This window comes from Maylandia zebra, linkage group LG7 (assembly GCF_041146795.1).
Source record: "Maylandia zebra isolate NMK-2024a linkage group LG7, Mzebra_GT3a, whole genome shotgun sequence".
Taxonomy (NCBI): Eukaryota; Metazoa; Chordata; class Actinopteri; order Cichliformes; family Cichlidae; genus Maylandia; species Maylandia zebra.
In genome coordinates this window covers 17,484,127-17,507,667 of record NC_135173.1, presented here as the reverse complement: position 1 = coordinate 17,507,667, position 23,541 = coordinate 17,484,127, and the positions used below count along the sequence as shown (strand labels likewise).

Below are 23,541 nucleotides of genomic sequence, written 5' to 3'. Positions count from 1 at the left end.
GAGTAGGGGAGACCGGGGATAGTTGTAACATTTTTGACATTTCTGTCTGTAAATTGGAGCTCGTTTAAGGTAGTGGATTCAAAATGTAATGCAAAGTATTTACATGTCTCGGCTATTAAATAGTGCAGCTATTTTCTCTGCAGCACAATTACCCATTGCATGGTATGGCCTCAAACACAAAGAGTGAAATGTTACAATTAACCCCATAGTCTGGGTTAATTGTAACATATCCTGGGGTGAAATGTAACACAATGAAATAAGGGTACTGACAAAATATTAACATGTAATCTTTATTTATTCAACACATGAATGCACTTAGAGCCATTTATGTAGCTGTGTGTGTGTGTGTGTGTGTGACAGAATGCAGAAATCTAGCTTTTGAACATATTCCAACCCCCCAAAAAAGACAAATTATGGAATTTTCTGCAACTGAATATTTCATTAATTTTGGTTGGTCTTCCTTGAGTTTGGCCTCATTGGCTCAGTGGGCATTATAACCTACAACTCTTGCACCAATTTTAAACATAACAATGAAGCTGAAAAAATGTATTTGTTCACCAGCATCGCAATTCCATTACTTTTTATCATGGCTTACCTTGGTGTGGTTTGCAAAGTGCCTCAGAAAGATGAGGAAATCTGTTTCTTGCACCCATCCTGATTTATTTCCACTACCAGTACTTCCTACTGGTCCATCTCTGACACAGAGGTCTGCATAATATATGTGTGGGGAACACAAACAGTGAAGTAATTGTGTTGCCAATGGCATTAACCACATATACAAAAGCGACCAGTGAACCTCTCTCTGCTGATGTCGTTGCCCCAACTTGTTTAATATAAGTTAAAGTAATAGTGTGGTAAGTTGTAACATCTGCATTATTGTTACAACTAACCCAGACTGTTGCTGTTACAACTGACCCAGAACTCCTATAGCCATGAACTAGCTAACATTACAGCCAACGGCTAAAACACTAGCTCTAAAGACCTACACAGAATATATCCCCATAGACATACAAATAACATAATTTAAATTTGATGAGTTTAACTGTAAAGCAGATAATGCTATTAAACATTGAAATACAGTAGAAAAACTTACTTTTTGGCATACAAATTACATTTTTTCGTGTTAAATTGTCTGTGTTTGACAAAATGTGCTGATTTTTCACATGTGATAGCAGAACTGAATTGGGCATGCACAGGATGAGTCACATCATTTGAAACTTAGCCCTGATTGGAGAAATTGGAAGTGTTACAACTGACCCACGTTACAACTATCCCCGGTCTCCCCTAGTTCTTTTGTACAGTAACATTATGAAGGCAAACAAAAACAACTTCTTGAAATCATTCTGTCACTAAAAACTAATCTTTTGATCACTTTAAGGGTTTTGATGCAATCCAAAGGGGACTCCCTAATGAGGCCATCCGGCAGAGTTTTATTTAGGGCTGTGGGTGCTCTGAGGCTCCCCAGCAGCTGTCGTGAATGTGTGCGCGCATGTGTGCTCGTCTGGACTTTCCAGTAGCCTACTTTGCACCATACAACTTTGTCCGGTAAGCCAACAACTTTATATTTTTGCTTTGCATAGATTTATATTTCGCTGTAGGCTCCAGCTCAGCATTCAGAACAGCCGGTGATGAATGACTTGGTATAAATGTTGATATAAATGTCCCATATAGAGAAAACAGCCGAATAGCTGCTACTGTTGGCCTGCTTTGTAGGCCTGTAGACACATTTATATGCATGCTCAGAAACTCGTGCGTGGTGCCTGGTTTCCTAGATGAAATTTAGATCAAAATAGAGGAATACTTGGCCACTTTCACACCCACTTCCGCTTGTTTAATAGAGTAATTTAATCTAAAAGCTAGTATCTATCAGACAAATGCTCTCGTCAATGGAGGCAAAACAGATTTCCACAAGTATAAAACACTACCCATAGATCAATGTGCTTATCTCTGCAGAGAATCACAGTGGCAATGACTCTCCAGTGGACGGTGGTGGCTTTCTTCCTGTATGCAGAGATCACAGTCAACCTTATTTTGTGTGTGCCTTTAATATCAGCACAGCGGTAAGGCAATTTTAAAAGCATATCATAAGTCATCAAAAGCTTATTTAGATACTTGCTTTAAGGAGCACAATTTCTGAAATAATTAAAAAGATATATCATCCCAAACGGGCAGTTCACACAAATAGCCAGTAGAGTGCATTCAAATCCTTCCCCAGCAGACCGTCTATACCTTTACATTGCAGGTGGCGTTTGATTTTCAGGTGGCGAATATGGAGCTGGTTATCTCCTTACTGGAATAAATGCTTTTTTACAATAATAATGGTCCTTATTGTTCTTTTCCTGGGTAAGCGAGCTTTTTTGAGTCAGACATAATCTCCTTTGTGTGACAGATATTAAAAAATAATAGCAAGTGTATTCAAATCCCACTTGGTCGTGTTTCTGTCCACCCTTCCAGACGCTTTACGCGAGGTGCAGAAGTATTCCGGTCCTGAGCCCATGCAAGATGCTAAAGTGAACCCAAATGTGTACGACCACGTCCACATGAAGCTTTTCAGAGCCCAGAGGAACCTCTACATATCTGGCTTCTCTCTCTTTCTCTGGCTGTTAGTGGAATTTTGTCACTTACTTTGCTCCATCTGCACACCCTTCACACGTGTTGAAGTACTGTCTTATTTTGTTGTGTTTTTTCTGTCTTGTGACTTCAACACAGTATGATGCGTCGGGTTGCCACTTTGCTAAACCAGGTTGCTGTCACCATGGAGGACAGCGCAGGTCTTCAGTCACAAATAGACAATGCTGTGAGAGCAGCTAAGCAGCAGCAGGAGGACAAACTGACCCTCAAGCAAGTGAGAAACAGAGTTAATTTATTTTTTTTTAATTCTTTTTCTTTTTTTTTGTCAAGTAACATAATAAAAATTACTTTGCTTTTTTTTGTTTGTTTGTTTCTGGGTCATGCCCACGCATTAGCATACTGTAGGCACACACCATGCTGTGATTTCATTTTCCTATGCTTTCTACTTAACATGTGCTCTGTCATCTGCTGTTTAAATAATCAGCTTAAGCTCAGTAACTAAGGAGAATCCTTTGTGCTTAGTCTTTCCTGGAAAAGGAAAAATCCATGTCAGCAGCAAAGCAGCAGCTGAAGCTGGAGGTGGAAAAGCTGGCAGGTCAGCTGAAGACTGCCGAGGAGGGTGAGCGACCTAATTTAAATACGTTAATGGAAAGCTGCACCTACGTTTGCAGAGCATGTAGACAAAGAGGTCTCTTGGTCATATGGTTGTACAATAGATACATTTTGAAAAGCATTTATGATATGTAGTCCAAATTTGTAATCATTAAGTGCGTGTATGTGTGTGTAGCTGTTCGTAAGTCTGATGCTGATATTGAGGCAATGAGGAGACAAGCCAAAGGTCTGGCTCAGGAGTATGACAGACTGCTCAGAGAACACCATCAGCTCCAGGTAATACATGACAAACACACATCACAGAATATCTCCTGTATATTCACACTGCTAATCCCACATTGATCCTGTTTTTAATTGACAGAATCGTCAGAGCGCTGAAGACAAAAAGGATTGGTGAACATTAAAACACAGTATCAGCTCTTACTTCCTTCCATGGACATTTTTTTCCTTATACCTCTCGATTGTGTGCTGTATCTAGTTTGCTACCCGACCTGTTTTTATTGTCTTTGAATCTTCATTGTTGTTTAAAGTTTGAACTGAGTGCAATAGACAAATCTTGCTATTAACTTACAGTAACTCTTCATTATGAATATGCATTGTTTCTTTTTTTACTGACTGCTAAGCTGTGTTATAAACACAAAGTGTTAGTGTTACTGTAATGACTTTTATATTGTACATCAATGGGATGCACACTATAAACTATACACTGTAATGGGATGTGCTGTCATGAACTTGAACATTTCACATGTGAATGGAGAGCTGTGTAATTTGAGATGTTGCTCTTAGATTTTTCCTATTTCTGTGAACATTACAAGGTGTCACTTTGAGGTTAATTTGTGGGGGATTCACAGCCTGTTGCATTATTTTGCATACACCTGAATGCTCCAGACCAGCAAACTGACAGAACTGCTTATAGAGCTAGTCAAGCTTGCTGATCAGTTAATCATGTGCATTTGATTAGCAGCTCCTGACTGCTACTTACCCTCTTATAGTAATTCCTATGAAAGCATTAATGGTGTACTTAGTTTTCCAGAAACCTGCACAGATTCCTGTAAAAACATATACATACACATATATATAAGCTGCTCACAAATGCCATTTCACCAGATGTCTGTGAGCCATCAGCTGATGGCTGATTATCAACAAATCTCATATAATCTATGCTATTTACTGCCAAATTGGAAGCCGATTTGAATAGCACCTCCACTTTATTCTGTATGAGGAGCTCTACTCGTTCTCTGCCTGCCTCGTCTGCCTCTGGGGAAGGCTTGGGTTGTAAGACCCATATCTTCAAGTATAAAATATGGAAGATGGAAATAATAATCTTCTTTTAAGCTAGTGGCTCTAACTGAACTGACTTTAGGAGGGCAAACCTAATCTTGACATACTGTATCATACTCTGGTGACAGTTTGATGGTATAAATATGAGTATGAAAAATAAACTTTCATAATAATTAATAATATTTCCTGAACTTGTTGCTATGATCAGTGTGATTAAGAGGCCCAGTGTTGTATATTTGTAGTAGATGATTGTATAATCACCTAGAAAAGGTGCTTTGAAAGCCACTATACGTCAAAAATAAAACAGCTGTGGAATTTGTGCTATTTAATTTCATACTGTAAGGCACAGTTAGGTCACTGAATACATCCCCTTATATCTGTACAGGAAGTGATGGGTTTTACCCTGTATGGAAAGGAGATACCCTTTCAAGGAGCTACTCCTGTTGCTCAAGCTTTGATCTACCCCTTGACCAATTGTTTCATTCACAAGTAGAAACGCGATGCAGGTGTGAGAGACACTAGACAGACCTGTGCATGCATGAACTAAAAGCAAAGCCATGAGCACAGCACAAACAGGTATGTTAAACCATCATATTCAGGCATCTTAAATGTTAAAATGCAAAATCTGACTTTATCACGTTTAATCATAAAAATGAAGAACAGAAAGTACAACACAATTACAATCTTTTTTTTTCTATGAAAGTCTTCCATTCATGAAAAACACAAACACATACACATTCCAGAAATATCAGACTGTTTTATAAAATGACTAATTTCAGATACCGTACATCTACGCAAATCCTTTACAAATATATATACTCTGTGTGCTATGAAAAATGTCCACAGTGTGTCTTCCTCAGTAGATGTGAGGTGAGGTGCTCGTCGGGCTGAGTCAGAAGAAAAGAAGATGCGCTGAGGCTCACAAGCGAGTTTCTCTGTCGGGATTGCAGTCCAAGGCCAGTACAAACTGCTCACAATGTATAGAGCTGTTCTCCTCTTTCCTCAGTGTTTCCAACTCTGCACTCCCATTGGTCAGCACATGTTTTTCTTCTTTCCTAATATGTCTTTTGATTAGAGCAAATCCCAAAATACAAAGGAAGAAGGAGACTGTTCTCAAGCCCAAAGTCAGACCCAGGTAGACTCTCCTGTACAAAAAAAAAAGCAACAGTTAAGAGTACGAACTGCTCCGTCACGGTTTAGGCCAGCTCTAAGTGAAGCTACAAATCCCTAAAGGTTAGTCACTACTGGACTTTTTCCCATTCAAAGTTGTATAAATAGCATTTTCTTCTAGTCCTTTTGGAAGATGTTGTAATGCCACAATCTTAGCTCTCTACTAAAGACAGGACTTGAAATTAAGAAAAGGTAAAATTACTGCTCTTTTTATTTATTACAGTCAAAATACTTTGGTCCAAAACTGCAATCTCTCAGGCACTACCGTTAAAACACAGCAGTAAACCTGACTGTGACAAGGTCAAATCTGTAATAGCCCAGGGATGTTACTGAACTATTTTTGCATTTTGCATGTAGTTGCAGTAACTACTGCAGCTGGTTGCCCAGAGGGTGGGCAACACCCTCAACGTCTAGGATGACCACCTTCTGTCACAAAGCGATTGCACCGGTCACCTGGTGGGAAGCAACCTGTCAAAGAATTGCAGTTCAATTTGGACCGACTGCAATCAGTCTCAGAAAGACGAGTGAAAGTTTCCAAACAGCTGCTGCTGAACGCAGACACACTTCCAACATGTTGTGATCACAAGTGAAGAATACTTGCCTGCAATGCATTTCTTTCCAGTAGGGGGCTTGACCCAACTGCCTGCCAAGTGATTATACTCTAGTTCCTATATTCAATTCAATTTTATTTATACAGCACCAACAGGCGCCTCGAGGCGCTTTGTATTGTAAGGTAGACCCTACAATAACACATACAGAGAACGACCCAACCATCAACGACCCCCTATGAGCAAGCACTTTGGTAACAGTGGGAATGAAAAACTCCCTTTTAACAGGAAGAAACCTCCGGCAGAGAGGGGCGGCCATCTGCCGCGATCGGTTGGGGAGAGAGAAGGAAGACAGGCTAAAAGGCATGCTGTGGAAGAGAGACAGAAATATAAAAGCAGGGTTGCTGAGCGCCCGTGCCACTTTGTGGTTAAATTGCTGTTCCTCAGCAACTACATCACTATTTGTGGAGGAAATTCTGAATTTCTGTTTTAATTCTGTGAGGTTCTGGGCAGACTCTCAATGCACACTTGTGGTTAGGAGTTCAAAAAGAAACTACCAGTTGTAGCCAATCTTGATCATTAACAAGAAGTTAACAGGACTTGGCCTCGTCAAGTTAAAAGGTTTTGTAGAGCCACTTATTAAAAGATTTAAGTGAATGATTTAACTAAATTTAAACGAGTGCACCCAAGTTTTCTTTTTTAAATGTATTAAAAACCTATCCCGTACAATCACTCCACCCTGAAAAAAACATTAAGAGTAAAGTGTAAGAGTAATACGAAAACATGTAGACAGACAGAAGCAGGTTTGTCATTTTCAATGATTTTTCACAGTAAACAAGCAAATTGTTTGTCATTGCCAACTTGACTCCATTCAGTGACAAACTGATACTTGACTGAATCCATCCTGTTGCCCTTTTTTCGTGGTCTTGACTCACCAAAGTCGGTCTGAAGATGAAAACTGACTGAAGTGGTCTTGGACCTTGTTTCCATCTTTGAAGCAACCATTTCAAGTGCAAGGAGGTCATTAAACATGGTTGCTATAATTCTGTTGTGCAGAAGTCTCTAACCAATAGTTTCCCTAGTGTGCCTAACACCATCAGTTCACTGCTGACAGCGTGCAGTTCAGTGGTTTTCAGATTATGGGCAGAGCCCCAACAGTAGTTTGGTGCAGTGGGGGGGGTGGGGGGGGGGGGGGGGGGGTGGAGAATGAATCAATATTATTTTGTAATGAAAATGTCTGATAGAATTCTGATGCTAATCCTTACTTAGGTAGAATTGAACTTGAATCCCTTTTTATCATTAGTGATTAAAAAAAAAGGAACATGCGCTTGTTTTGGTGTCTGAAGCTGAGACAAAGAAAAAGAAATCAATGCCAGAAAGTGTTTAAAATCACTGGTCTGACAGTTGTTAACAATTGTTCTTCACTTTTTATTTTGAATGCACTGTTCCTCCAGCGGTACATTTAAGATCTGCTATGGGTTCAGCATTTTAAATAAATCAACCATAACTCATGGCTGTGCGTAATAACTTGCACATAACTTGATTACAGGGTCACTAAATCAAGAGTTTGAAGGATAGCCAATCCCATAGAAATCACATGCAAAGTTAAAATAAAGGCATCTTACAAGTACCTGTAAGCTGAAGTGTCATATATTCTGCAAGCTCCTCTTCCTCCACACATCTTGTATCCCCATTTGAGGCAGGTCGTATCAATTATGGCTCCAAAGTATATAGGGGCAGGTATTCCAGCTGAGTTACAACATATAAAGTAACTTATGTCAGAATTTCAAGTCAAATCACGGTTCGCCTGAACTCACGTTACAATCTAAACAAGTCAGACTTCCTTACAATAACTTTGAATATTAATAATTATACAGCTAAACTGATAATTAGCCGTACTAAGCTAAATACTTTGGGTTAATTTAACATAAAAAGTAATTTTTATTGGTGATCTCCCAATAACTGTGCTCACTATATATATTATGCTGAAAGTCAGCTTGAGGGAAATGTCTGTGAGCCTGAAATGTAAATGAAATAGACAGTGATGTATGCCAAGAACAGCAAAGGTGGTTCTCACCAAGGGTACGAGTGGCCAAGGTGTGGATTCCAAGAGCGAGAGACTTCAGCTCAGGTTTAATGCACCTTTAGAAACAACACTGTGGTATTAGACAGGACTCAACTTTTAACCTGGCAACACTTAAAGAATGACAATGAAAGAATGACGTTTGTATTTCTTAGAGGGAGACGTTTCAGAACAATACAAACAACATTACAGCAAAAAGTGGCTTTAAGGCACAAAAGCAGAATATGACAGACCTGACAAGCAGCATGAAGCCAGGTGTACCCCCAAGAGAGATGATGAAGGAACTGAGGACAGACATAGCCAGGAAGTATGGAAAGACTTTCTCACAGTTGTCCCTGTGTGGACACTGACCCAGGCTGGCTGTCAAGTTGCCTGGTTGGGTATTAGCCACCGCGAGACACTTGCAATTGTTGAACACCTGACAGAAAAGAAAACAAGGTGTGACTCAGTGATAAATGAGCTGCGGCACAGCAGGAAACACTTGTTCTGTCTGTAAATAATCACGGAAATGTCACATGCTTCTCTGCGGTACGATATGAATGAAAATTGAGAATCAAGCCTGAATATCATGCTGCGTTTACTGAAAAGCATGCAAGTTTCACGAGGGCAGTGGTGTGTGTCTGACCGTGTTCTTGCCAGAGCCAGTGGAGGAGTTGCATCCAGCCAAACACGGGGACACGTAGGTGATCCCGTTCTCTCCACACACTGGATCCCACTCTCTGCTTGTGCACGAGCAATCCGAATTACAGTCAGAGATGAGAGACTGCTCCTGATAAGATAAGCCCCCCAGTCTGCATGTGACACAAAAAAAAGGCATGTGATTGTCAGCCCTTTTAAAACATCGATCAGACAAGAAAAACGAGCCATGGAATTAAAAACAGTGGCAGATTAAATAAATAAAACCCCAATCCCTTTTTCTCTGAATCTACTTCCTGGTTTGATGACTATCAAGTCCACTAAGGAAAATATACAAAGGTATTACATACCCACTATATGAAACTGTGATGCCTGCGACCTTAGCGTTCTCACAGCCCATGGCAAAGAATAGGAGTGACAGAAAGTAGCCCAGCAGAGAGGTCCCAAAGGCAAATTTAGCTGCTCCCATGATAGACAGCTTGTACTTTTTCATCACAACCCCTCCGGAGAACATCCCAAGGGCCACTGCAGGTATGTTGATCATGCCTATGAAACACCGCAGAATACAGCGTATCCTTAAATGGATGGAGAATTGAGAAAGAACTTAAACAGGCGATATCAGGCAGCAACATCACTCGCCAGAAGGGATCAAAGTCAGAACACTCATGTACATCAAAGCACTCTCATTTATATTTTACTTAAGTCATGTTGCGAAAGATGAAAATAAGTTATGGTGGTTCAGAGGATCTGGGACGTATTTCTCATCAGCCGATGTACTCTTAACCCACTCGGTTACAGGGGACAAAAAGAGCAACGTTGTCTCCATTCGCATCAGGGAGACATGTTAATTGGTCTGATTGCCTCAAGTGCTTTTAAATCAATGTCTGTCGTTTGTCTGTCAAATGCCCAAGGACTGAGGTAAACCAGGTTGTCATCTTGAATTTGCAGCATTTACTTAAGAGGGAAGTGGGAGTCGGGGTATAAAAAATTGATCAAAAGCCAGCTCATGAAACTCTTATGATTACCATCCAGCTCACATCACATTGCATCCTTAAATAGGTACTTTTCAGCCAAACAGCAGTGGTTCTAAGCAAGCTTTTAGCTCTACAAAGATCTCACTTACAAAGATAAAAGAACAAAATAATCCAAATGAGGTAAACAATATAAATTAGTATAATATCTTGCTCACCCATGAGAAAATTGGCTTTTGAAGCTGACTGGCCGTAGTGTTGCTCAATGTATTTGGGCTTGTAGGTGACCATACCAATGAGAGAGTTGAACTGAACAATGGTCACACATAAGTAGATGGTGTACACAGGATTTCCAAGGAGACTCTTCAATGTGGGGACGAATTCTATGAAAGGATGTTTAAATGAGTGATTTTCACTTCTTGAAGTAACCTCAGCCTTTTATTTTGATTTATCATTAAAACTATTTTGATTTTCTCACATTGACAAGAAGGAATAAACTTCTATTTGTGTTTACTGTCGACAGAAATGACAGTATTATATATACTATAGCAGTAAAACAGATCTTAGAGCCGTTAAGATTCCATTAATTGCACACAGTCAGTTTAATAATACGGTTAAAATGGAAAATCAACATTCTTTCATAAAGCACACTGTGATCACTATCCTACCACTGGCCATCAGATGTAAATTAGCTGGCTCCTCGGGTCTGAACATGTGCTTCAAGCCTGGGGAATCTTTAATAAATCTGGTTTGCTCTGGTGTGCAGTTGGTGTCATGCTTTTCCACAGGCATCGGCAGTGATTTTGGCAGGAACCAGAAAGGAACGGCCGACATGAGGGTGATGGCACCAGCAATGAGATAGCCCAGCCACCATGCGCCCACCCAGCGGGCATCGCCAGGAGTAATAGTGATAGTTTCTGTAAAGATAGAAGCACATTATTGGCGCTGTTCATTCTTTTATGGTTGTAATTAACCACAATTATGTATTTACTAAAGTCACATGCTCCTTAAGCACTTGAGTTGAAGCAAAAACGATCACTTTTTACTTTTACTGATTACCTTTTCAAATTCTTAAAGATGTAGTTGATGGTTAGATGACATGTTACTCACCCATGTCCACATATCCAATGTCGACATAGATTTTGGCACACAGGGACCCCAGCAGGTACCCAAAGACAGGACCAATTATTGATATTGTCTGGACACAACCTGAGACACACAAAAAACACCTACTTATAGCCTAATATATATTGGGTTAATCTCTGTATCGTTAAAAAATCATAATCATAATCATAATGGATTACATTATGTCCTATAAACAAAAAGAAATCAAACTGTACTGGATAGTTTAGTAAATCTTCTTAAAACTTCTGAAAACTGAAAATGAAGAGAGCCACTACAGGCAAAAACAGTGTAACTGTAGTCAGGCACCGTTAGTTGTATGATGGAGCAGCTGTATGATGATATTTAGTGTTTTCTAATAAAGATGCATTAAGTTTTTTTAAAGGTTATTTTCTCAAAATGGGCTTTCTTTCCCCTCATACTCTGAACTTGACATCTTTGCTTTGGTTGTGCTTACATACAACAAACGTTCCAATTTTATTTATCCATCCATCCATTCGCTTCCGCTTATCCTTTTCAGGGTCGCGGGGGGCGCTGGAGCCTATCCCAGCTGTCATAGGGCGAGAGGCAGGGTACACCCTGGACAGGTCGCCAGTCTGTCGCAGGGCCAACACACAAGGACAAACAACCATTTGCACTCACATTCATTCGCACATTCACACCTAGTGACAATTTGGATTGTCCAATTAACCTATCCCCACAAGCTGCATGTCTTTGGACGGTGGGAGGAAGCCGGAGTACCCGGAGGGAACCCACGCAAACACGGGGAGAACATGCAAACTCCACACAGAAAGACCCCGGCCTGATGGTGGAATTGAACTCAGGACCTTCTTGCTGTGCGGCAACAGTGCTAACCACCGTGCCACCGTGCTGCCCTCAATTTTATTTATATTTATATTATTTATACAATAGGAATGGCTCAAATACACTGCTCAAAAAATTAAAGGAACACTTCGAAAACATGTCAGATCTCATTGGGGGAAAAAATAATCTGGATCTCTATACTGATATGGACCAGGTAATAGGTTACCAAAAAAGAAATATGCCAAATTGCTTCATGGAAAAGAGCTATTTTCAAAGTGACAAAATGATGCATGAGGCTCGTCCATTTTAGTAAATGGCCTGTATTTGTATAGCGCTTTACTAGTCCCTAAGGACCCCAAAGCGCTTTACACATTCAGTCATCCACCCATTCACGCACTGGTGATGGCAAGCTACATTGTAGCCACAGCTGCCCTGGGGCGCACTGACAGAGGCGAGGCTGCCGGACACTGGCGCCACCAGGCCCTCTGACCACCACCAGTAGGCAACGGGTGAAGTGTCTTGCCCAAGGACTGTCAGAGCCGGAGCTCGAACCGGCGATCTTCCAATTACAAGACGAACTGCCAACTCCGCCCATTTTGCCAAAATTTCAGCTCATAATGGTGCTCAGTAGTTTGTATGGCCCCACCGTGCTTGCAGGACAATACTAATGCATGCTCCTAATGAGACGGCCAGGTGCAACCTGGCAACATTGGATGAACCGAAGCATAATAGCTCCTAGATTTTTTTTTATTGGATTTAGCTCAGGTGTGTGAGGGGGGCAGTCAGTGGTATCAAGTCCTTCATCCTCCAGGAACTTCCTGCACACTCACCACATGAGGCCAGGTATTGTTGTGCACCAGGAGGAACCCAGGACTGACTGCACTAGAGTCTGATAGTAGGGCCAAGGATTTCATCCTTATGACTAATGGCAGTCATGGTTATTTTGCATAGCCTGTAGAGGTCTGTGCATCCCTCCATGGATATACCTCCCCAGATCATCACTGACCCACCACCAAACTCATGCTGAACAGTGTTACAGGCTGTATAATGTTCTCCACAGCTTCTCCAGAACCACTTTTCATCTGTCACATGAGCTCAGGGTGAACCTGCTCTCATCTGTAATAAGCAGATGTTCGCCTACCTGTACAGTCCCTGCAGTATATTATTGTTTAAGTGCAACTTAAACAACATTACAAAACTTTTTGTTTTTCTGCCTGTTGACAGCACTTTAGTTTTTTTTAATTTCTTTTAAAGACATCCAATATTCCCTAACATGAAAGCACAGTGAAACAAGAATATTCCTATTACAGAAATCTATAGAAGGTTAACTCATCTTTAGTAGTATCTAATTTTCTAGTTTCAAAATAACCTTCCAAAAAATTTCTAAAAAAACCCCCAATTCCTATCAAAGCTATCAGCTGTAACAAAGGTGGATTACCAATATAGAGAGCAGCATTATCGGACTGTGCGTAGTCATCAATATAGGAGATTCCCAAAGGCTGCACTGGAGTCTCTCCAATCCCACGCAGGATATTTCCCACCAGGACATAGATCCACATGGAAACACTGGACTCTTTTTCACAGCCTGCAGTTTAAAAACAGCAGTCAGAATGTCAATGGCATAGAGCCTTATGCAGCTCATGATCCATCTCAATTTCGCAGGTTACTGGCCATAAAACAACAACTGTGAACTTGAGCTTGACCTTGAGAACAGTTTGGATTATGACACACATGGTGATTGTTATGTGTAAGATTGGTTGAATTCTGAACAATACAATAGGAAGACTTGTGTGAACTATGAACGGCCTCGCCATCTGCCAGATGGGCCGAAACTATACATTATGATTTACACTAACAAAACATTGATGAAAAATATTCTATTATCACAATAAGTCAACACATCTTACTATAATCCCCGCAATCTCTCTCTGTTTGTCTGTATGTTTGTTTCTTTGTCCCCCAACTTTGCCTGCACTATCAGAAGTTGGCCACACACTTGGTTAATCTTAGGCCCCTGAAGGTTCTTATCAGCATTAGATATTTTGACATCAACATTTAGAAACTACCAAGCAACAGGCTAAAAGGACCTATTTTTGGCCCTCATGCACCTACAAAGCTTTACGTAAGTATCAAGTCATTTTAATTTCATGACGATAACTTCTCATACAGTGGGGCAAAAAAGTATTTAGTCAGCCACCGATTGTGCAAGTTCCCCCACCTAAAATGATGACGGAGGTCAGTAATTTGCACCAGAGGTACACTTCAACTGTGAGAGACAGAATGTGAAAAAAAAAATCCATGAATCCACATGGTAGGATTTGTAAAGAATTTATTCGTAAATCAGGGTGGAAAATAAGTATTTGGTCAATAACAAAAATACAACTCAATACTTTGTAACATAACCTTTGTTGGCAATAACAGAGGTCAAACGTTTACTATAGGTCTTTACCAGGTTTGCACACACAGTAGCTGGTATTTTGGCCCATTCCTCCATGCAGATCTTCTCGAGAGCAGTGATGTTTTGGGGCTGTCGCCGAGCAACACGGACTTTCAACTCCCGCCACAGATTTTCTATGGGGTTGAGGTCTGGAGACTGGCTAGGCCACTCCAGGACTTTCAAATGCTTCTTACGGAGTCACTCCTTTGTTGCCCGGGCGGTGTGTTTTGGATCATTGTCATGTTGGAAGACCCAGCCTCGTTTCATCTTCAAAGTTCTCACTGATGGAAGGAGGTTTTGGCTCAAAATCTCACGATACATGGCCCCATTCATTCTGTCCTTAACACGGATCAGTCGTCCTGTCCCCTTGGCAGAAAAACAGCCCCATAGCATGATGTTTCCACCCCCATGCTTCACAGTAGGTATGGTGTTCTTGGGATGCAACTCAGTATTCTTCTTCCTCCAAACACGACGAGTTGAGTTTATACCAAAAAGTTCTACTTTGGTTTCATCTGACCACATGACATTCTCCCAATCCTCTGCTGTATCATCCATGTGCTCTCTGGCAAACTTCAGACGGGCCTGGACATGCACTGGCTTCAGCAGCGGAACACGTCTGGCACTGCGGGATTTGATTCCCTGCCGTTGTAGTGTGTTACTGATGGTGACCTTTGTTACTTTGGTCCCAGCTCTCTGCAGGTCATTCACCAGGTCCCCCCGTGTGGTTCTGGGATCTTTGCTCACCGTTCTCATGATCATTTTGACCCCACGGGATGAGATCTTGCGTGGAGCCCCAGATCGTGGGAGATTATGTTGTACTTGTATGTCTTCCATTTTCTGATGATTGCTCCCACAGTTGATTTTTTCACACCAAGCTGCTTGCCTATTGTAGATTCACTCTTCCCAGTCTGGTGCAGGTCTACAATACTTTTCCTGGTGTCCTTCGAAAGCTCTTTGGTCTTGGCCATGGCGGAGTTTGGAGTCTGACTGTTTGAGGCTGTGGACAGGTGTCTTTTATACAGATGATGAGTTCAAACAGGTGCCATTCATACAGGTAACGAGTGGGGGACAGAAAAGCGTCTTACAGAAGACGTTACAGGTCTGTGAGAGCCAGAGATTTTCCATGTTTGAGGTGACCAAATACTTATTTTCCACCCTAATTTACGAATAAATTCTTTACAAATCCTACCATGTGAATTCATGGATTTTTTTTTCACATTCTGTCTCTCACAGTTGAAGTGTACCTCTGGTGCAAATTACTGACCTCTGTCATCATTTTAAGTGGGGGTACTTGCACAATCGGTGGCTGACTAAATACTTTTTTGCCCCACTGTATCTGCATATATATTCAAAAAAGCTGGCCTTTGTATGATATAACACCATCACATTTCCTAGAAACTTCCCTATAATGGGCTAAAATGACCTTTTTTGCATTTATGTACCTATAGCACCTTCTAAAAAGTACTGTATCATTTTTATTTCACAGCCAACAGAATGAATAGCCTACTCATTTAGTACTATAGCATGGATATGTGCAAGTTATCACAATTCATCATCAAAAATGACTTAAAACATAAACACGCATGTGCTGACCTAGCAACGATGCTAACACGAACAGTATCTGCAAAAACAAAGTTCAACCTTAATCACATGTTGTCATAAACAACATAAATGTTTTTTGTCTTACCTCTAGAAGGCAGTATAGAGGGTCTGTCACCTGCCCTCGGGGACTCAGGTGAGCTTGCCGGACATGGAGAGAGGTTATTGGTCGAATTCACTGAAGATCTAATTGATGTTTCGATCTTATAGCTGCGTATAAAATACCAATGTGACTGTTAAACAAGGGAAGGGAGAAAGCACCAGGTATTGTTAGATATTCACAATGTGAAGCACAAATACATCAGAGACTACAGAGATCAAAGTAATATGTGAATGGAATTTATGAACAGCGATGCATGCATTCAGACACTGCGCTTTGCCTACCGGCCAATGATGAAATGAGGCATGGCGATCAGGAAGGTTCCAAAAGACATCAAAATACACCCGACTGCTATGATCTTGGGTCGGTGGAGCTTGGCACAAAAATAACTCACAAACGCAATTACCAGCAAATTCCCTACAGGGTTAAGATGATCAGAAAAGAAGATGGAGAGGAGTCAGAGGCACCAAACATGAGATGTACTGCTCAGAATCATAAATCATGAAAAGTCTCACTAACTACATCATACACATGATGTGTTATCTTTGATAAGCACTGATTCTGATCCACAAGTCTGTAACTAACTACATAAACCATTACTCCAAGTCTGCATACTGTGGCTTAAAACAATTTTTCACTCTTCAATAGTCAGTTAGGTATGCAACAAGGCACTATTCAAAGCTTAAATGAGATTGAAGTATGCAATGGTATTGGGAATATTAACATGCCGTCATAATATTCCTGGTTCAAGACCTCACAGTATTCCACAGCATAACTAAGGAATGGTTTAGAGTCACCTGATCCAGTTCTAACTATAAGCTTTGTCACCCGTCTCTACTTTTAAGCCTCCTTTAAGCAGTCTCGCTGTAGCATTAGTATCATAAAAATACAATAAATAGAGAATAAACAAATACAGCCACCAAATACAGAAATGTACACAAAGAGCCAGAGAAACTCACCTATTTCAAAGCTGCCGTCTATGATGCCAATCAGATAGCTGGGGATATCAAATCGCCTTTCTAGCTGTGTAATTGTGCTCTTCATGTAGCTGCCAGATAAAGCCTTGGCAAAGTAAGCAAAGGACAAGGCTGCAAGGAACATCTGCAAAGACACAAAAAGAAAAAAACAATACAATGTCAGGCACACTGGCTCTGATATGGATATATGATTGTTTTTGATTTTGACTGCAGTCCAAACATCTCATAATTTCCTTCTTTCATTTTTCAGGCGCAGATTCAAATACAACTACAAAATAAAAATGAATTTCTGAATGAAGTTCGACTAACAAGCAAAAACACAAGCCTGCACTAATTAACCTTAAACCTATCACAAGACTTAGTGAATGTATTTCTTTTATACGGGGGTTTTAAGGCTTTATTATGACAGAGCAGTGGAGAGAAAAGCTAGAAGAAAGAGTGAGGGAAGACAAAGTAAACTGCTGGGGGTGGATTTAAACCCGGGCCTCTGCAATAGTCTTATATGGGCATATGGGATATGGGTTGCATGCTGAACCCAGTGAGCTACAGCAGTGCACGTGAATGCATTTCTTTGAGGATACATGTGTGTGTGTATGACATGAATTTGCAGTTCAGATACATCTTTATAAAAGGGCAGCTGGCAATATGCGCTGGGCCAGAGAGTGTATTGAGCAGCCTCCTTCTTCTGCTCAGCCGCCTGTGGACACTGACAGTCAGTCACAAAGGGAGGATTAGAGAAGCCAATCCCACAAGGACACAGACACATCCTTGGACACATAATTGGAAACAGGTGTGCGGTAACCATAGCCTGCACTGTAAGGGATTAAAATAGTGAAAGCAGAAGAGACTGCTTCCAAACAACAAACTGCAATGCATTATAAATGCATTATAATAAATATGTCAATATAACCTACTTGTCCAGAAATATCAAATTCTTTTCACTTTGTTTTTTTCTTACAATTTAAAGTTTAATTTCAAAACATAATGATTGCATAACTGACAAAATTATCATAAATAGGATCATTATTCACACCCCATACAGGACACCACAATAAATGCGCAAAACACAAGCTGGACAAACTCCCATACACGTTCGAATATCTCCGAGACAGTGCCAGCCCAGTGATCCATGGCCACAGTGAAAACTGCATTGTTCCTCCAAAGGTCAACTATTGCATAAACTCTCTTCTTTAGTACCCCTGCTACATGACGTTACAGACGTGTATCATTCACTAAAAAACCTCCACAAGTCTCTGCAAACCCAAGCTAGATCCTTAAGGAAACCATCCACATCCAAGGGCCCTGCCAGCGTACTTGTTCTTTTTCTTTTACAGTGACCTCGGCCCTAATAATTAGCAGACTCTCGTTCCTCTATTGAAGGCATTGAGGATATCATATTGCTTTGTCACTATATCCACATTTGAGCAGCAGCACTCAATCCAGACTTACTTTACTTTACTTACTTACTTCCATTTCATATGCTTCCCTTTGTATTGCACACTGTGAAAAATAATGAACTCTGGACTTTTCCTTTTATAGCAAAAGAAAACGAATTGATTCAAACGAATCAATTTTCACCATTAACACTTTTCTATAGGAACTGACCATCAGCCGTGAGCTTATATATACCAACACAGTAAAAAGAAATCTGTATAAATATGGTACAATGTACATTTTAAAAATGAAGGAATTTTCTGTATTAATTTCTTCAAGAATTTTTTTAACCTATATTTTTTAATAACACATTAAATTTTACCATTTAACATTTATTGAAACCTCTATTAAAAACAGATAATATGCTTACAGAAACATTTTTGTTTTGTACATTGAAGAAAAGGTAACGTTTCACATAAAGAAAATCTTAACACTAATTTAAAAAGAAAACGCTGAAATTTGGACAAGCACTGAAATTTCTCCACAAAACTAAAGCCAAATCTCTGGTGGCTTGTCTCTGTAAATCATTACTAGACAAATGAAACACATTTCAACAAGAATCTAAACGAGAGTTTCATGCAAAGTCAACTGGAATATTCAGAGTGTTTGCAAGTGACATAGAACACATGCACATAGGACAAGCCTAATCTGAGATTAACAAGCATGGAGACTGCTCAGATCAAAAGTATGCAGACCGCTTGTATCAGTAGAACCAGCTGAGAGGTTTGTTATAGCTTTACTATGCAGAAATGGAAAGCACACACAGAGGAAAAAAGCAGCATTACTGGAATTCCATGTAACTGTTTCTTGTAGTTACCTAAGCAGTTCACTAAGCAGCTTTTTAATTATTGCTCAGTGTGCCTCATAATCCAATAAAGAGGTACAAAACCTCCTTTCAGACCTCTTTTACAAAAGCACAAACTTTGTCTAAGAAATTTTTCACAGCGACTTAATACCAAGTCCAAAGGGCACCGTGAGCTGTTGCACTAGACCTCGCATGGTCATTAACAAGGCTTACATGCCCTACACTTAACTCAGATTTTAAGTAGGTGTTTGATAGATTCGTCAACACAGAGAAAAAAGTGTGATAAAGTGTTTTTACACAAACTGGCTGAAGAGTTATCTCGAGTAGTAGCATTTACTTACACAGTGTGTGAATGTGTGTGTGAATGGGTGGATGATTGGATATGTAAAGCGCTTTGGGGTCCTTAGGGACTAGTAAAAGCGCTATATAACTACAGGCCATTTACCATTTACCATTTTTACACATGAAAGCACATAAATGAGTGCCGCCAACTAATGAATCTACTCTGTGTCTTTTAGACACACGTGACCCCACTTGATAGGAAGAGAGAGAGATTTGTGTGCACCCTCTAGGCCAGTCAGATGACTTGGGAAAATGACAAACATGTGGGGCCTTTGTCCATTTTGGCTGAAATGATTTCTACGTGTTCATATGACTTTTCTCTGGTAAACATAACCGTCTCCGTTGGCTGGTCTCATGTGTAATTACAGGCTTTATAAAAGAAACGTAGAAAGGAAGGTCCTCCCAGTTTGATGTTTGGACTTTTTAAGAATGAGAACAAAAGAATTATATATATTTTTTAATATTTAGAAATTAAAAATACATGATGCCAGTTTTTTGTGAATATTAACTCACTTAAGATTGTTTTCGGTAAGAGGGAGAAAGTAGACTACCTTCAGATTTGGGTGACAGGAGTTTTTCACTGTGGAGGAGTCAGGTTTGTTGTCCACAATCCAGCTGTCTGTGGCTGTGTTGTCCATTTTCTTCATAGCAGCCTCCTACTGTGGTTTCTCTTTTGATGACTTACTGTAGCTGTTCTCACTTGGGCCTATTGGAATGAAGTCAGATTTAGAGATTACATACCAAGCCACTATTGTGCAACAACAACCAGTTTAGTCTAGTTTAGTTTATTAAGATCCCCATCAGCTGCTGCAACGCAGCTTTACATTTTGATAATGCAAAGGTCTCGTATCAGGGTAAGCATTGATCACCTAACCTTTGCACAGATAAGACTGATTTACCATCATTACTACAGTGCACAGACAATATTTCAAATTCATGTTGCCATTTTTAACACTGGTCAAAAGTCAGACCAAATCCAGTTCCAATTATTTAATCCAGTTTTACTGGTTTCTTGTATTATCTGCATTGGTAACAAATTCAGTTCTTCCATAGCCTTATACAAAACTGTTCTTTTGATTGAACTAGTTCTTGGTTTGGGTAACAAAAATCTAACTAACCTAACTAGTAGCATATTCTGTCTATACTGAAATACAGTGTTTATACAAATGAATTACTACCTTTGTAACAATAATATTTCTAATAAATACAAGTAAAGAATAAAGAAATCTAAATTTTACAATTAACTGACTTAAGACATTTATGCATTCTTACAATATTTGTTCTACGCTGACAACCATTCAAATCATTTTTGCTGCCTTGTTTTGTAACATTTGCAATTTCTTAATCCGTTCCATTGTACCACCCGACCATACTACTGGGCAATAATCAAGATTAGAAAATATCAATGCTTGGATTAATTGCATGGATTTTGGTGCCAAAGACCTTGCATGGCATTTAACTATAGAAATACCATTTCCTATTTTAGCAGTTATATTAGTAATATATGCCCTGTCCAGGAATATTTATTGTTAAGGGTTATTATAGCTTAAAGAAATAAGTGGATAACAGCATTTGCAGAGTCCCTGGTTCAATCCTGGAAGGAGACACAAATCCCTTCGGGCTTACATCATGTGGAACAACCTGCTGGGGTGACGTCTTATGAATAAGGAAGCAGATGAAAGTAGCTTTCATAACTTAAAGAAATACTCATAAAATGACTTGTACAAGCCTGCTATGAAAAATGTAGGGCACAGCCCTATATGCCCTTTTTTGAGACTTGATGCTGGCATCAAATTAAGAATTTGTTAAACAATACCACTTCTAAGTTTCCACATTTTTATGCTTAAATTCTTCCTTGATCAACACGAGACTTACAAGATCTACAAAATCTCCAGAACCGATAAATTAATGTGTGTGTGGTATAAATGTGACTATTAGTTAGATCTAGTCAATCAATTTTTGTCAAATTTGTACACCAGATTTCAATCAAATCTGCTTTCAGTTAATTGTTCTTATTCACGATTGTTAGCTTTTTGAACTACAAGAATGACTAGTGCAATTCCTTGAATGGTATTTCAAAGGGGAAAAAATCCCCACACCCTTGTTTTTTAAAAAAGCGGATAAAGACAATGAATGTGTGAGCCACTCTCCAAATGTCGCCGTTAGGTAAGCATAGCGAATTCATCTGACAGTCTTCAAAACAGACTGCAAATAATATTTAGAGTAAGTCAAGCAGAAGAGCAGCACTCGTTCTTAAACACTGGGGACATTATGTTAATGATTTCATGATGCAAAAAAAGAAGCAGTGTTTTCATAATGCGAGCACTATATGACAGCATATAACTGCATTCACGTCAGCAGGAACAACAGCTCATTCATGAAGCTAATGGAAAATACAAGCAGCTGATTTATGGATGAAGGGCAGCTCAGTAAATACACCAAATTGGCTATTTCATCCTGGGGAGACGAAGAAGCAACAACTTGGTGATATAAAAATATAAAGAAAAAACCTTGTGTGTGGCATGTGGTCTAGTGTTACAAATGATACAGAATGAGAGACAGCAGGGCCAGGATGCTTGTTCAGTGATGTGAACTTCTCACTGAGTGCACTGAACCATAGCATGGCTTTGAACTACTCCTTTCTGTCTTACAGAAAAAAAAGCTGAGAGGGCTGAAGATGTAAAGGCTTAAACACTCACTCAACAAGGACAGACATTCAGTGGAGCAGCAGTTTCTTTTGACACAGCTAGTCTGGAAACTATACAAATGCCCACACTCATGTTTTGCACTGGCAAAGCTACATTTTCTTTATAAAACCTCGACCAATTAAGGTTGCACACACAACAAAGATCCCCCTGTGTGTAATGAAAGGTTTCTCAATCATTAGTGTGCATAAACATCCACAAAATCCCCCAAACATTTCATATGTTTGGCTTGAAGCCTGTTTAAGTTTCCTCCGATAGAGATGTTGATAGGAAGCATTCCTTTTGTACAATCATACCGCCTTCTCTCTAAAGGTCCTGGTGAATCCAAGTGCCATCTGTTGGCAGGTCCTTTATTGAATCTCAGTGATTAATGGTTACACACCTACAGAAATTGCATTTCTGATGCTACAAATATCAGTGATATGAATGTGTGAGGCTCTTTGCTCTGTTACAGTTTCACTGTGGAAAAACACGCCAGGATCTTTTGCGCTTTCAGTTGCGCAAGACAAATGATCACCGAGCGAAAAGCAAACACTTTTAATCAAGCTGAGCTCAAAACACCGAGAAACTTCAAATGATGGTAAGCACGTGACCCCTGTTTAATTATCCATCGGTGGCAGTGCGTGCAGGTTGATTAATCACTGTGTACTCAGTAAGCTTTCACCGAATTCTCCAAATCACCTGCTGTTCTTGCAGACAGCTGTGTGCACTGCACCATTTATGTGTTTGATGATGCACAGTTGAAGCTTCACTGACAGTTTTCTGTTGGGGCTTTTTTTTTCTTGTCACTTGAATCTACAGCTATTATTATACCGCTGATTATCCACTAAATACACACATACGTCAAGAAAGGAATATTCTCATTCTCATGAATGACTGGGGATAATAACTCGAAAGAACATCATGATACTTACCCAACTGTGGGGGCTTCAAAGCTTTCTCTCCTAACGACGTATTTGAGGCTACTTCTTATTCAGCACACAAAAAGGAGATGAAATGACATCCAGTGGTTTAAAAGAAAATCTTCAGTCTCTCCTCATTAAGTCGCCTACACTCACACGGTGTGCTCTTAGGCTATGAAGGGAGAACAGCGTGTTTCGCTGGACACGGTAGACACTGAGCACGATCTTCGGTGGAGCACGCATATACCCTGAACAGAGTGGGGGGGGGGAGCAAAACTATGCCCAGCCTGCGTTTCATTGAGCCCTAGTAATCTGCAGGCTGTCAAACGTTACATATGGGTGCATGAGTGCAGGTAGGTCAAGCAACCCAAATAACTAAGTCGTGAATTTCTGCGTTGATTATCTAATAGATTAGACCTGTTGTGACGCAAATTTGCCGCAA

General features: G+C 40.0%; 2 protein-coding genes across 2 annotated transcripts; one reads left to right on the top strand and one right to left on the bottom strand.

The window, feature by feature from the left end:
• The first annotated feature begins 1,503 nt into the window (after positions 1-1,503).
• On the top strand, positions 1,504-4,784 carry LOC101465915 (B-cell receptor-associated protein 29). The gene is made up of 8 exons (XM_004567739.3): positions 1,504-1,545; positions 1,954-2,060; positions 2,243-2,343; positions 2,455-2,602; positions 2,710-2,845; positions 3,094-3,190; positions 3,359-3,459; positions 3,545-4,784. The coding sequence occupies exons 2-8, from the start codon at positions 1,969-1,971 to the stop codon at positions 3,578-3,580; spliced, it is 711 nt and encodes a 236-aa protein (XP_004567796.2). The 5' UTR covers positions 1,504-1,545; positions 1,954-1,968; the 3' UTR covers positions 3,581-4,784.
• A 304-nt stretch (positions 4,785-5,088) lies between these two features.
• Positions 5,089-23,359, bottom strand: LOC101465237 (solute carrier organic anion transporter family member 1C1). The gene is made up of 15 exons (XM_004567736.4): positions 23,112-23,359; positions 20,044-20,198; positions 16,894-17,035; positions 16,219-16,351; positions 15,923-16,044; positions 13,237-13,383; positions 10,983-11,081; positions 10,541-10,789; positions 10,091-10,255; positions 9,252-9,447; positions 8,891-9,056; positions 8,499-8,683; positions 8,260-8,324; positions 7,814-7,931; positions 5,089-5,609 (listed from the first exon to the last, which is right to left on the bottom strand). The coding sequence occupies exons 2-15, from the start codon at positions 20,137-20,139 to the stop codon at positions 5,384-5,386; spliced, it is 2,109 nt and encodes a 702-aa protein (XP_004567793.3). The 5' UTR covers positions 20,140-20,198; positions 23,112-23,359; the 3' UTR covers positions 5,089-5,383.
• Between the last annotated feature and the right edge of the window lie 182 nt (positions 23,360-23,541).